The 15,475-nt window shown below is 46.8% G+C and overlaps 1 protein-coding gene across 1 annotated transcript; it reads left to right on the top strand.

Moving 5' to 3' along the window:
• The first annotated feature begins 3,176 nt into the window (after window positions 1-3,176).
• Window positions 3,177-12,000, top strand: npas4l (neuronal PAS domain protein 4 like). Its single transcript, XM_034682126.1, has 10 exons — window positions 3,177-3,346; window positions 4,098-4,184; window positions 5,774-5,937; window positions 7,843-7,988; window positions 8,133-8,232; window positions 8,313-8,571; window positions 8,661-8,770; window positions 9,010-9,145; window positions 9,239-10,443; window positions 11,356-12,000. Exons 2-10 carry the CDS (start codon window positions 4,105-4,107, stop codon window positions 11,382-11,384), a joined length of 2,229 nt encoding a protein of 742 aa, XP_034538017.1. The 5' UTR covers window positions 3,177-3,346; window positions 4,098-4,104; the 3' UTR covers window positions 11,385-12,000.
• Window positions 12,001-15,475: the final 3,475 nt, after the last annotated feature.

The following is a 15,475-nucleotide window of genomic DNA, read 5'->3' as shown; positions in this document are numbered from 1 at the left end:
GCAGGCTTTGCTCTTCCACGTAGGCACATGGACGGGCTGGGAGCTCCAAGAACAGAGCCATACCAACAAATTTAACTTATACATGCAAATAAAGGGGTAGCGTGCTCCTGAGAGGGGGTTGTGCTCTCCCCACCTCAGGCTTTGCCCTTCCATGTAGGCACCTGGAAGGGCAGGGAGCTCCCAGAACAGAGCCATAGTCAAATATAACTTAGTGAATACAAATAAGGCAGGGAGGGTGTGTGTGCTCTCCCCACCGCAGGCTTTGCCCTTCCACGTAGGCACATGGAAGGGCTGGGAGCTCCAAGAACAGAGCCATACCGACAAATTTAACTTATACATGCAAATAACGGGGTAGCGTGCTCCTTAGGGAGGATGCTCTCTCCACTTCAGGTGTTGCCCTTCCACGTAGGCATCTGGAAGGGCAGGGATCTCTGAGAACAGAGTCATAGTCAAATATTACGTAATGAATGCAAATAAGGTAGGAAGGGGGTGTGTGCTCTCCCCACCGCAGGCTTTGCCCTTCCACGTAGGCACATGGAAGGACAGGGAGCTCCCATACTGCCAAATATAACTTAAGGATCACACACTGTACTCTGTCACACATGCACGCCTGAAAATTTTCCTGCAGCACAAGTTTTCCTCCCAGCTTGGAGTTTCCCTGTTACATGATGAGCAGAGAACAGGACATGACATCAGAATCAGGGTGTTCACAACGCGATGGAGGACGAAGCTGCAGAGAGCGACACTACGAAGGCTGATGCAGACATCTCTTGAACATGATTCTCCTTCTGCAGCCTCAGATGTTTCTATTCTTCCTGCTGCATGCCGCTGTTCGAGTCACATGATATGACATCATCACCTCTAACCACCTGCATGTTTAAGCTGATTTTCCTGCGGCGCTCTCACCTCCACTTTCTGCAGAAATGTAACTTAGAGGCCTGCAGGAGAAAGTGGAGGCAAAGTAGGAGAGTTTCAGTGTTCATCATGGATCAGAGTCAAAGTAAACACATCTGAGCAGGATCTGGATTCAGCTGGATCCTCCTCCCAAGTGTTGATAAAATGAAAACTGTTGCAGAGACTGGATGTGATCTGGATGTTCTGGTTGGTCTGACTTTCCTCTCAGTCAGCTCCCGGCTCGTGTCTCCATCAAGATCTGATCTGATCTGATATCTGTATTGATCACACACTGACTCTGTAATCCCCTCGTGCTCTAAACTCAGGATCCCGCTCCGTCAGAGTCCTCTTTGTGTCGCTCGGTGTGTTTGGTGTGACTCACGCTCTGTGATGCTGTAATCTGTCGTCTGCTCTCAGTGCGTCATGTTTGCAGACCTGTAGCTTCATTCTCCTCCAGCAGGGTTTAATGGAGTGACTCACAGACTCTCCGTTTAAGCCACCAAGAAACTCTGCCACAGCCGAGAGCCCGAGGTCTGTTCACAGATTACTACGAGAGGAGGAGATCTGCTCTCACTGAGAGAGGACGAGAGACAGAGAGAGAGGAAGTCTGAGGATCTGCGAGGCAGTCCTCTGAAAGAGCATGATTTAGAAGAAAGTTTAATATCTACTCCTGAATGCTTCACCCTCCTCATCGTCACTCTTGAGAGTTTTGAATCTGTCTTGAAGCTTCTCTTACAAATGCTGGTTGTGTAGATTTTAGCGCCCCCTGTGGACAAAGCTGATACTCTAATCTTTATACAGATTCTGTCCTGTCCATTCCTTTCATGGTGAAACTCCTGCTGTCAGTTTACGGTCACAGTTTACTGAGAGTCCTCTCTGCAGAGATTATAACTCCGGTCACTTCTGAATGAAAACTTTATGTTAAAGGTGACATATCATGCAAAATGGACTTTTTAATGGTTCTCTACCTGAAATCTGTGTCCCTGTCTACAAACCCCCCGAGAATGAAAAGAATCCATTCTGCCCCTGTTCTGATTTCTCCACCTTTCTGTAAATGTGTGTGAAACGAGCCGTTTCAGACTTCAGTGTTTTTGTTACGTAACAACAATATCCGGTCTGTCACGGAGTCAGAGCTCGGAGCTTGTTCAGCCCATAGACTGTATAAAATAATACTCAACCCCTCCTCCGTTTTTCATTCCCTGCACACGTGTGTGCTAACAAGGAGCTTAGGAGGGAGGCATGCTAGTTGTAGGCTGTCTTAATAAACACAAAGGTCGGTTTTACTCCCCACGTCTGCAGATTTGAAGATCTAGTGGATGATTTTTATTTATCATGGATAAGTGCTAGCGCTAGTTAGCATAGCTACATAGCTACATGTTCATAGCTGTAGCTGTAGCTGTGTACCAAGACACACGTCGACATACTGACAAATAAAACAACAAGAAACACTAAATCTGTGACCAATCCTTCAGAAAAGGTCCTGCTGCCTTTCTGGCAGAGGTCGGTTTTACTACCCACGTCTGCAGATTTGAAGATCTAGTGGATGATTTTTATTTATCATGGATAAGTGCTAGCGCTAGTTAGCATAGCCACATAGCTACATGTTCGTAGCTGTGTACCAAGACACACGTCTACATACTGATAAATAAAACAACAAGAAACACTAAATCTGTGACCAATCCTTCAGAAAGGTCCTGCTGCAGGCGCCTCTCCGTCAGGATCAGATTCTGGATCAGATTCAGAGGGTTGAAGTAACGTGATCTCTGAGCAGCCGTGTATATTCAGCCAACATGTAAACATTAGATCAACGTGCTGGAGAGCCGAGGCACATCCACTTCCTGAGGGTGCGTGGTCAGAGAGAAAACAGAGTGTTCTGAGAAGGACTGAAGAAGAGGGTTTTTCAGGCAGACCAAAATCTGATTTCAAAGTGTTTTTTTGAGCATAAACTTTAAAGACATGTTTTGGGGACCTCTTAGACCAACATATATTGATGAAAAAAGCGTGATATGTCACCTTCAATCTCCTCGGCTGACATCAACCGAGCAGCAGTGACATCTCAGATTAGAAATATACTAAAATAAGTGTTCAGACTTCCTGCTGAGGGTCTGTCTTTATTTGTGGGTCTAATAAAACTCCTCCCAGGAGCTCTGAAGTTCAGACTTTGTAAATGTTTTGTTTCTTTCAGGCTGCAGGAACACGTGAGAGATAAAACTATAAAACAGCAAACTTGATGAGGATGAATCAGAGTTTGAGCGTCACATGGACCTTTAAATCCAGATCAACTGGACCTTACTTGGTGGATGCTGAACATGTCTCTTCAAGTGAGACAGACTTTCACTCTGAGACTTCATCCGACTGAGGACTGAAAGCTCTGCAGACGATCTGTAACGTTCAAAACACGAGAGCAGGAACTTTTAGAGTTCATGAACCCTCAGCGCTGAGACATTTAAACGTAAGTCTGTGTTATTGTGCACGTGGAGAACTCTTTATGAACCTTTATGATCGATTCTTCTTCATCATGACTCAGAGGAAACATCGTCTGAGCATCGTTAGAGACCGGACTGAGAGAGAAACAGAATCAGAGACACACGAGGTTTACAAAGATCTGAATGAATGCTGATTAATGATCTGATGAATAACAAGGGGAGAGAAACAAGAAGATCAATACTCTCTTTAATAAATGAAAACAGTATGAATGATTCATTCTCTCTCTCTCTCTCTCTCTCTTCACCTCTTTCAATCCTCTCATCACTTCCTGCTCTGAGTTATTTTTACATCACTCCTCTAAAAATAACTTTAATTCAGTGTGACGTCACGTCGAGTGATGCTCCACAATCATTTATTCATTTATTTAAAGATGAGAGAGACAGAGGGAGGGAGAGAGAGAGAGTCAGTCTGAGGCTTTAAAGGAGGAACAGAGTCTCAGACTCGTCGTCAGTCTGCAGAGACTTCAGGTAAGATCTCACAGAATCTCAGCTCCATGATGTCCTGAGATTATGACCCTGAGATAAACTCCAATTTTCTGTAATCTGGATTATTTGATTATTTGTGTTTTCAGTTAGAGATGATCTTCAGTTTGTGTCAGTGTAAACTTCCTCTCTCCTCTCTGAGTTAAAGTCTCTTCTTCTCTGTAGTCTGGATTATTTGATGGATCTAATCTCAGTTTGTTTTTTAACTCGTCTTCTTCTTCTCCTCTGTTTCAGCGTCAGGATGAAGAGTCGTGGAAACGCTCTCTGCTCCTCTCATCCTCCACCCGGAGATCCTCACAGCGCCCCCTGCAGGAGACTCCGGTCAGTCACACTCCTCCTCCTTCCTCCTCCTCTTTTATCTGATCCTTCTCCTCCTCTGCCTTCTTACTCCTTATTGTCAGACTCCTACCTTCTCTTTCTCCTCCTCCTTTCACCTGCTTCTTCTCCTCCTTTACTCTTCCTCCTCCTTCTCCTCCACTTCATGCTTCTCTGCCTCCCTTTTTCCCTCCTTAAAACCCTTCTTCTCCTCCTTCTCTTATTTCTCTCCTTCATCTCCCCTCTTCTTCTTCTTCTACCCCTCTCTGTCCTCCTTCACTCTGCCTCCTCCTCCTCCTCTTCCTTCTTGTCCTCCTCCTCAACCTTCATCTCCTTCCGTGTCTTTCTCTTTGTCCTCCTTTCTTTTACCTTGTTCCTCTTCTTCTACCTGTCCTTTTTTCCCATCCCTTCTCCTCCTTCTCCATGCCCCTTCCTCCCTTATCCTCCTCTTCTAGCCAACCTTCTTCACCTCCTCCTCAACTTTTCCAACTTATCCTCCTCATGCATCCTGCTGCAACTCTCTTTCTCCTTCTCTTTTTCCTCTCCTTCATCTCCCTCTTCTATTCCTCCCTGTGCTCCTTCACTCTTCCTCCTCCTCATCCATCCCCGTTTCTCTGCCTCCTTTCTTCTTTCCTCCTCCTTTCTTTCTTGTCTTCCTCCTCCTTCTAGCCATCCCTCTTCCTCTTCTTCTACCCGCCATTTCCCCCCATCCCTTCTCCTCCTTCTTTTCCATGCCCCTTCCTCCCTTATCCTCCTCTTCTTCCTACTTCTTCTAGTCAACCTTTCTTCACCTCCTCCTCAACTTTTCCAACTTGTCCTCCTCCTACATCCTGCAACTCCTCCTCCTCTCTCTCCTCCTCCTCCTCCTCCTCTCTCCTCTCCTCCTCTGAATCAACCCGGTGTTGTTTAATCTCTCTCTCTCTGAGCGTCCTGCGGTGTTTCTCCTCGGGGAGTCTTTAATCCTCTCCGGTCTGCAGCCGGAGTTTGAGAAACCTTCAGATTCTCTCAGAGAGCGAGAAACCTGAACCTTTATTAATCAATGTTTTAAAGAGAAGAGCAGAAAAAAACATCCACGCTGCACATACACACACATTTAGAAACACACACATTTAGAAACACTCAGTGAGAAGGAGAATCCTCTCTGAACCATCATTTGAATAAATCTTTATTGATTGGCTGCAGACAGACAGACGGAGTGATGAAACCCTCCTTTTGTGGAGTCCGTGTCTCTGTGACGTGTGACCCGGCTCCGAGGACTCCCTCTTTATAAGGAACTGAAGAGAGCAGCAGAAGGCCGGCCCCCCTCTGAGAGAGACGCCCACGCTGGAGCTGTGACGGCTATAAAAGCTCCCTGATCACACACACTCTCACACACTGCTGAGAGTCCTCCTCTCTGCTGCAAACACACACACTCCTCTCTGCTTCACACACACACTCCTCTCAGAGGAAGCAGTGATAGAGAGGAAGAGTCCGGCTCTTCATCCCTCTCTTCTCTCTGAACACCTGAGGACTATGAGCGCGGGCAGACGCTCTCACCTTTAGGACAAACTTCCATCTCCTCTGACCTCTGACCTCATGACCATGGTGTCCCACAGATCCACCAAAGGAGCCTCTAAAGCCCGGCGGGACCACATCAACCACGAGATCAGGAACATGCGGGCTCTGCTGCCCGTCAGCCGGGACGACCAGGAGAGGCTGTCCTACCTGCACTCCATGGCCGCCATCTGCACCTTCATCAGGAAGACCGTCCTCCTGCGGGGTGAGTGCTCGCCGCTCAGAGCGGGAAGTTTCTGCAAAGTTTGACTCTGCAGAAATATCAGATACGACAGAATCTCTGAAGGTTTTATTCATCTGTAGTTTCAGTTTATCCTCGATCCAGGAAGACGTACGAGTTAAAGTGCATCAAGTAACTTTCTTTACTCTCTGGCTCGACTCTTCTTTAAATATCAGGATCTTTAAAGTTCAACAGATAAACACAGGAGAACTGAAGTCAAGAGGAAGCTTCTGAAACACTTTTTACTCTCACTGAAGATTCTCAAAGTTTACAGACGATTTGAGGGAGAGATCACAATCTGTCTTTAAAAAGCTGCAAGCTCCTAAATCAGGAAGATTCAGAGTCCTGCAGGAGCATCTCTAATGCATGAAAACAGACGTCACATCAGGTTATAACTTCACTCATGCATGCACCGATCAGACGATGCTTTTTTAAATCCTCAAACTGATCAAATGTTTAAGTTTAAGGCGAGTTTGAAGCTCTGGGTTAGTCTGTTAGTCCGGTACTTTCTGAAACATCATGCAACAGATTTTCTCCCCGTGTAGGAAACCTGATTCATCATGTGTTGAGTGTTGAATGATTTCTGGTGGAGATGCAGGAAGAGGAGGGAAAGTTACTCCAGAGAGGAAGAGGAGAAGACTTACTTTGATCATCCTGGAGGAAAAATCTGATTTGTTATAATTCTAAAGATAGTTTTGGGGCTTTTAGTCTTTGGTGGACCGAACAGTGGGGGGGGCAGGAAATGTGGGGACCAAGGATGAAGCCACGCTGTACTCTGTTATTGATCATGTGAAACACACACACACACATGATGCTGTGAACATCATTAACAGAGAGGGGTCACTCAGCAGTCGTTGAACCTCTCCAGCTCCCCGTCAGACCTCCAAGCTCTCTCTTCTCTTTGGTTCCCAATCTAAGTCCTTCTAGACGGACCGGACTGCCTTTCCTTCTCTTTCTGAGGTTTTGCAGTTTAATAAATTAAGTGTTTAAACTCTGAAACCAAGATGTTTAAAGTAATCCGGTTTAGATTATGGATCTCTGACGGGGACACATTTGTTATTTTTATATCCTGATCGAACCTCCAGGAGTCACATGTCTGAGTATGATCAGGATCACTTTGATCCAAGACATCAGGATTATCCTGATCTGAGAAGAGAGCTGGACTCAATCTTAAGGAAAAGGATGAGAACCATTGAAAAAAAAAAAAAACAGGTCAATTTTTTTTAGTATTATTAATATTCTGAGAAAAAAGTCAGAATGACTTTCTATTTATCAGATAGGAATGCACATTGTGTGTATACATCTGTAATAGTTGCCTTATTTTATTCTCTTCTGTTCTATTTTACCTTTATCATTACTATTATTAATGTTATTATATTTTTAACTATGTATGCACACTGTTGTATTCCCCTGTCCCGTGTTGTAAGCTGCTGTAACAAAAGAATTTCCCCCAATGGGGGACCAATAAAGAATATCTTATCTTATCTTATTCTGACTTTAATCTCATAAGTCTGACTTTTTTTCTCAGAGTAATAATAATAATTTTACAAATTGGACCTTAATTTTTTATTCTTTCTCAGTGGCCCTAATCCTCTGTCGTACAATCTGGATTACAGAACGAGGTGTGAGAAAACTAGAATTAGGTTTGCAGAAAAATACACAAACACATTGTTTCACTCAAGTTTAAAGTCGTCGTCAGGACGGAAAGAATAAAAGATGAAGTCCTCTGAGATGATCGATCACAAAGAATCAAACACATGAAAACAAACCTGAGGAGCGTTCAGTCTGTGGAGATGTTGGCGCCCCCTGCCTGACTCAGTGAGAATTACAACCTCCAAACTCTGCTGTCTGAGGCTGATCTCTCTGTCTTTGTCTCTCTCTCTCTCTCAGGACTCCCGGCTGCAGAGAGATCAGACCGCCCCCCTCCATACGAGGCCTTCCTCCCCGCACTGCACGGCTTCATCCTGGTCACCACGGCTCAGGGGAGGCTTGTCTACGTGTCTGAAAACGTGTCCGAGTATCTGGGTTTCTCCATGGTGAGTGAGGGATTCAAACTGAAACACTTGTTCTTGATTTCTGTGATTTCATCATCAACTGAATCAAAAAGCTCAAACATGAAGTTCCCTGAGTGTGAAGTTTAATCTGCAGCTTCTGACGGTGAAGCTGTTTTTAATCTGCAGCTGGATGTTCTGCAAGGAGACTCCGTGTACGACATGTTGGAGCGCTCTGACGTGGACGCTGTTAAATCTCACCTGGACACTGAACACGACTCATCATCAGGTAATTTAAAGAGACAGTACGGCTTTAAATCAGCTTCAGTTCCATCACACAGACTCTGAACGACATGTCCTCCTCCACAGAGCGGAGCTTCGTCTGTCGAATGCAATCCTCCAAAGCCTTCAGGCTGCAGTACGGCGGCGGCTGCTGCTCCATCCTGGTCCGAGGGAGGTACCGCTCTTTTCCTCACCCTCTCCTCCCCTCCTCATCCTCCTCTTCGCCTCTGTTCGTCGCTCTCTGCAGCCCCACCGTCGACCGCCTGCAGAGCTCAGACTCACCTTCCTGTCTCAGCTTCCACAGCATGCACGGCCTGGACATGAGCTTCACTCAGACGTCACACAGGTGCGTGTGCAGACTCATCTGAACCTGGTGTAGGTGTGAAACACTCTGGAGCTCCAGCTGATGGATCCTTTGCTCTGTTTTGTTTTCAGTGTTGAACACGTCTGGGGTTACTCTGCAGACGAGCTGATCGGTCGGTCGTGGTACGGTCTGATCCACCCTGAAGATCTCTCTGCGTGTGCAGCCGCTCACACGAGTCTATGTAAGTCTGAACCTGCAAGAACTCTTCTTCAAATCCAACTTAAGATGCACAAAAACAGAGAAGACACGAGAAACAACACCTACAGAGGATGATTTGTTCATGCACGCATCATATATTTCTAACTCAGAGAGGGAAAGTCACTCTGCAGCCGGCGCACGCAGAGACAGATCCTGATTTATTCTGTGCACGTCATTGTTTGTGCATTTTAATAACCCTGACTCTTCCTCCGTCCCGTCCAGTGCAGGCAGACGAAGGCTCCCGGGTAGAGATGGTGCTCAGACTCCAGTGCAAAGATCTGTCATGGACCTGGATCTACACTCAAGCTAACAAGCTGTGTGAGCTGCAGGGTGTGAGCTGCACAAACTTCACCATCAGGTAAGAAAAACTTCTCCTGGCGAGCCGGCGGAGACGACAGAGAGAGAAAGTTTCCTAAGTCTAAAACGCTGACTGTGTTTTTTGTTTCCACAGTGAAACCGAGGCCAGGTTTCTGCAGACCACGATCAGCGGCGAGGCCTTCAAACCGTCAGCATCCTGCCACCTTCACGCTCAGCAGCCGCCGCCGCAGACTCAGAGTGCTAAGTGTGTTAAAAGGCGGAGGACGTCTGACAGTCAGAGCGAGGACCAGAGCGGCCGAGCCAGAGACGTGTACTTCATGGCGTCCGGCTGCTCCAGAGGCGACACCTCACCTGTTCCCTTAGGTGACAGCCTGGCTCTCTTCACTCCTCCCTACAGCCCCGCCTCCTCCTCCTCTTCATCCGGCTCGCCGCTGCAGCACGAGGAGCTGAGCCATGACCTCCTGATGGATGTGCACGGGTACACGATGCTGTCCTCCCCTGAGACCTGCTTCCCTGAGGCGGTCCTCACCTGTCACCTGTCGCCCTCCATTCCGCCGCCTGCAGCTGAACAACCATTAGAGCCGACAGCCTTCATCCGCCTCCCCGCTCGCTCTCCTCTCTCCTCTTCATCAGCGGCGTTTGAGTTCCCAGCCTCAGACGTGCGGCTGGTTCCTGGCAGTCTGTCTCTGTCCGATCTGTGTGAGAGCTCAGCAGACTGCGCTCTGCATCAGGACGACCTCAGCCTCCTCCAGCAGCCACCAGGGGGCGTGCTCCTGCACACGCAGCATGTTCCTCACCACGTGCTGCCCCTTCATGCAAACCTCCTCACCCCCAACCAGTCTCCACCCTCCACAGAGTCCGACTACAGCGAGAGGGAGCAGGAGGAGATCAGCATCCTGGCTCAGCAGATCTCCTCTCTGGCCAGCAGCTTCAACTCGTATCACTCCCTGAGCCCACGTCAGAACGTGATCCAACCTGCTCCCTCTAACACCTCCACCTGTGACTGGCCTCCTCTCCCTCTGAAGCGTGAGCAGGTCCTGGAGGACAGCGTGTTCGAGAGCCTCCTTAAAGACCTGGATATGGTGACATCCGTGAAAAGCAACGTGTCCCACTCGGGTTTCGTGTCTCACAGTTACCAGCCGGGTTTGTGCAGCAGGAGCCGCATCGGGTCCCTGCAGCTGCAGGAGGAGGAGCTCCTCGGCGTCCCCTTGGCTCTGCAGGAGGAGCTGCTGCCCGCTGAGACGTACGTGGATCCCTTCAGTGTGCAGCTGGGACGCCACGAACAAAACTCTGAGTTGCATCAACTCAACCAGTACATGCAGAGAGTCCTTCAGCAAGGTGAGCAACCAACACGAGCGGCTTCTGATTTGTGTCCTGACTCCTCCCCTGATTTGTGTCCTGACTCCTCCCCTGATTCGTGTCCTGACTCCTCCCCTGATCATGTCCTGACTCCTCCCCTGATTTGTGTCCTGATTTGTCTCCTACCTCCTCCCCTGATTTGTGTCCTGACTCCTTTCCTGATTAGTCTCCTGACTCCTCCCCTGATTTGTGTCCTGATTTGTCTCCTGACTCCTCCCCTGATTCGTGTGCTGACTACTCTCCTGATTCGTGTGCTGACTCCTCTCCTGATTCATCTCCTGACTCCTCCCCTGATCGTCTCCTGACCCCTCCCCTGATTTGTGTCCTGATTTGTCTCCTGACTCCTCCCCTGATTTGTGTTCTGACTCCTCCCCTGATTCGTGTGCTGACTCCTCTCCTGATTCGTGTGCTGACTCCTCTCCTGATTCATCTCCTGACTCCTCCCCTGATTTGTGTGCTGACTCCTCTCCTGATTCATCTCCTGACTCCTCCCCTGATCGTCTCCTGACTGCTCCCCTGATTTGTGTCCTGATTTGTCTCCTGACTCCTCCCCTGATTCATGTCCTGACTCCTCCCCTGATTTGTGTCCTGATTCATCTCCTGACTCCTCCCCTGATCGTCTCCTGACCCCTCCCCTGATTTGTGTCCTGATTTGTCTCCTGACTCCTCCCCTGATTCGTGTGCTGACTCCTCTCCTGATTCATCTCCTGACTCCTCCCCTGATTGTCTCCTGACTGCTCCCCTGATTTGTGTCCTGATTTGTCTCCTGACTCCTCACCTTATTTCTGTCCTGACTTCTCCCCTGATTCATGTCCTGACTCCTCCCCTGATTCGTGTCCTGCAGGTCTCCAAAGCTTCCCCTCACTGATCTCCCTCTCTGCTTCCTTTCAGACGCCCTCTCTGAAGAGAACCTGTACTGAAATAAGTCTGTGACTTACTGATCCTCGTCCCGTATGACATATTGTCAGAGAAACCTTCCTCCAGTGGATCTGCAGACGTTTAAAGGATGTCTCCATGTGTCCTCGACTCGATTCAGAGACCTTAAAGTGGATCACGTTCTGGTCTCGCTGCGGTCTGGATTTCTGCTGAGGTGTTATTTTTTATGAGAGCGGTACTTTAAGAATAGTTTCTGTCCACACAGACTGAAACTCTATTTTCTTATAACACAGTTTACTGCGGAGCACTTTATCAACGTCACTGCCAGAGGAGTCTGTAATGGACTCAGAGCTACCTGAAGAACACGTGGATCATTCCTCCGACCTGAGAGACGTTTACCTTCTGTGCCTTTAAAACACGAAGAGAGGAAGTTCTTCTGTTTCATCAGTTTGTGTTTAATCTTTTTTACTGCAGGAAACTTTAACTGAGAGATAAACTGATGTGACAACTATCTACCTCAGTGGTACATTAAATACATTCCAATATTTAAAATCACTTCATCGTCTTAAAAACGTCTTTAAGTCGATTTAGTCTTTGTTTTTTTTACGGTACAGGAACGCTACACGTCTGAATGTTCAATGTTAATGTGATTTATGAATAATGAGCTTTAAATGTTAATAAAATGATGAACAAGAACTCCTTACAATCATGTTTTTATTATCTGACTTTAAAGGTGACATATCATGCAAAATGGACTTTTTAATGGTTCTCTACCTGAAATATGTGTCCATGTCTACAAACCCCCCTAGAATGAAAAGAATCCATTCTGCCCCTGTTCTGATTTCTCCACCTTTCTGTAAATGTGTGTGAAATGAGCCGTTTCAGACTTCAGTGTTTTTGTTACGTAACAACAATATCCGGTCTGTCACGGAGTCAGAGCTCGGAGCTTGTTCAGCCCATAGACTGTATAAAATAATACTGAATCCCTCCTCCGTTTTTCATTACCTGCACAAATGTGTGCTAACAAGGAGCTTAGGAGGGAGGCATGCTAGTTGTAGGCTGTCTTAATAAACACAAAGGTCGGTTTTACTCCCCACGTCTGCAGATTTGAAGATCTAGTGGATGATTTTTATTTATCATGGATAAGTGCTAGCGCTAGTTAGCATAGCCACATAGCTACATGTTCATAGCTGTGTACCAAGACACACGTCGACAAACTGACAAATAAAACAACAAGAAACACTAAATCTGTGACCAATCCTTCAGAAAAGGTCCCGCTGCCTTTCTGGCAGAGGTCGGTTTTAATAATAATAATAATAATAATACATTTTATTTATAACGCACTTTTCATTTCCAGAAATCTCAAAGTGCTACAGGCACACAGTAAAAACAAACTTTTAAAAGCAGTACTTAAAATAAGTTAAAAGCCTCTTTAAAGAGGAAGGTCTTTAAATGTTTTTTAAAAGCATCCACAGTCTGTGGGGTTCTGAGGTGGCTGGGCAGGGAATTCCACAGACGTGGTGCAGCAGCACAAAAGGCCCGATCTCCCATGGTCCGGAGCTTGGTTCTGGGAGGGTGGAGGAGGTTCTGATGTGGAGTGCGTGAGTTCCGGGTTGGGGTTTGCTGGGTGAGGAGTTCTTTTACTCCCCACGTCTGCAGATTTGAAGATCTAGTGGATGATTTTTTTTATTTATCATGGATAAGTGCTAGCGCTAGTTAGCATAGCCACATAGCTACATGTTCGTAGCTGTGTACCAAGACGCACGTCGACATACTGATAAATAAAACAACAAGAAACACTAAATCTATGACCAATCCTTCAGAAAGGTCCTGCTACAGGCGCCTCTCCGTCAGGATCAGATTCAGAGGGTTGAAGTAACGTGATCTCTGAGCAGCCGTGTATATTCAGCCAACATGTAAACATTAGATCAACGTGCTGGACAGCCGAGGCACATCCACTTCCTGAGGGGGCGTGGTCAGAGAGAAAACAGAGCGTTCTGAGGAGGACTGAAGAAGAGGGCTTTTCAGGCAGACCAAAATCTGATTTCAAAGTGTTTATTTGAGCATAAACTTTAAAGACATGTTTTGGGGACCTCTTAGACCAATATATATTGATGAAAAAAGCGTGATATGTCACCTTTAACACAAAGAGAAAATACAACTCCAGCAAGAAGCCTTCGTACAATTTTACAGCTATTTATTTACAAGCTGTTCTCCGGACGCAGACTCTTTCCTGACAGCCTCTCTGGGAAATTTTGCACGAAGTCGGGACAAGTTGATCTTTTTTATCGAGGGAAAACCTCGATTTTCAGCAAGTCAGTGGTACATGTCAGATCAGAGAGAGGATCTTTAATGAACCTCAGAGATGAGTAATGTGCTGAAATAATAAACACAAGTCATCCAGGTAAACTCTAACCTTCCCTAAGAGAACAAATAAACTTTGCAGGGCTTCAAGATAAAGTGTAGAAGCTTGCGTCGGACATGAAATGTCACCTGAGTGATAATTGACGCCTCGAAAGTCACTGATGCTGCAAAATCTCTTCGTTCAACTCGACAGTTTTAAAGAAAGAAGAAATAAACACTAAGGTTTATCATTTATTTGCAACACACTCAAACAAAAGCCTGAATATCTGATGCAGGACACCTAAACAAGAGACGTGTTGGTGTTTCAGAGCAGCATTAAGACGGCAGCTTTAACTTTCACCACCACCAGATGTCGCTGTGCTCGCTGAGTTGGAAGCTTCAGAGCATCTTTTCCAGCTCATACTGCTTCATCTGCCCATCACAACTAAACATCTCTCACACACACACAGTAGCTGATACAGGCCAGCAACGTTTACATGAATCTCAACTTCATTACATGGACAATCGCTGGTTTCTTGAAAACGGCAGGAGAAGGGAGAGAAGAGACGAGCACAAAACCAAACCATGGAACCCTGCTTTAAAAACAAAAACCGGGTGAGTCTGAAGCTCACTCGAGTCTCCCGAGGTCGCTGTGATGAAAAATGTCTCATCTCAGAGCTTCGTTGTTCACTGAGGAGGATTGTGATGCAGCTGAAGCCGAGCAGATGAAGAAACATCTCAGTGCAAAGCGGCTCACATCCTGAACAGGAACCCAGAAAAACCCAGAAGAGTCAAATCCGAGTCCTCTCATACGACAAAACCAGCTGAGCAGTCTGCATCGCTGCAAGGTTCAAACTACGTACGAGCAACATCTGCATCATTCAAACATCTTTCTCATGGCTATAAACTTCACTAAAGTGATGCATTATGGGATTTATACTCAGGGTAGCACCGTGCAGTGCAGATCAATCGCGCTGCACTTCTGATTGGTGGAGAAACGGGACGCAGGTGAGCACGACGCTAAACACATGAACGTGCTCGTTATGAGACGTTCTGCAGGGAGGAGGCGGAGCTGCACGACAGGATCAATGAATGCACACAAACACATGATGTATCAGTCCAGCATGCAGCATTGATTAAAGGTCAAACTGTCAGCGGGTGAATCATAATCTTCTCTCTGGATGCTGAGTGTTTATTAAAACGACTTCTTAAACTCAGGCTGGAGAGTTCGTCGCTCTGTCTCTTGTGTTTTTGGGGTAAATCCTAAGCAGAGGAGCAATCTCAGGGCCTCTGATTCCCCCGTGCTCGCCAAGCTCATTTGGTAGAGTTTGGATCAGCCAGGTCTGTGTGAATCTGTAGTTTAAAGTCTTGCTCATGCTTTCCTGCGTCTCATCAAACCTGAGGTGATCTTGCAGAGGTGATGAGTCGCTGGAACCTCAAAGACTTGTGTGTTGCCAGTTTTCGGGCCTCGCAGCGGCGTTCCTCTGCGACTACAGCGCCTCTGAATGTGGATGAGATTGAGGCTAATCCCACGCTGACCCACTTTCATAACTGCCGAAAAATTGAAAAGTTGAGCGGAGTTGCCAAACACTGTGGTGTTCCTTACCCCGAGTACACAAGCCCACAGAGATACGAGCGGGTGTGTTCATGGCGGCGAGAGGAGAGAGAGGTGATATCTGCTCCTCTGACTCTGCAGCTCATAAAGAGTCAGATTCATATAAACACATTAATTCACACAGCTTTTAAAAGCTCCTTCTTTCACAGCAGCATTTTATATTTATAATTAACAGCT

Source organism: Notolabrus celidotus, chromosome 4, assembly GCF_009762535.1.
Source record: "Notolabrus celidotus isolate fNotCel1 chromosome 4, fNotCel1.pri, whole genome shotgun sequence".
NCBI classification, from domain to species: Eukaryota; Metazoa; Chordata; class Actinopteri; order Labriformes; family Labridae; genus Notolabrus; species Notolabrus celidotus.
Note: the sequence above shows the minus strand (reverse complement) of the source record. Positions and strands in the feature narration are given on the sequence as shown.

What these genes read in the sequence shown, in the direction of transcription:
- npas4l (XM_034682126.1), top strand. Translation starts at nt 4,105, where the DNA reads ATGAAGAGTCGTGGAAACGCTCTCTGCTCCTCTCATCCTCCACCCGGA. An exon ending in TGAACACGACTCATCATCAG is followed by an intron (nt 8,233 to 8,312) that starts GTAATTTAAAGA and finishes CCTCCTCCACAG; the next exon opens with AGCGGAGCTTCGTCTGTCGA. An exon ending in AGCCGCTCACACGAGTCTAT is followed by an intron (nt 8,771 to 9,009) that starts GTAAGTCTGAAC and finishes CGTCCCGTCCAG; the next exon opens with TGCAGGCAGACGAAGGCTCC.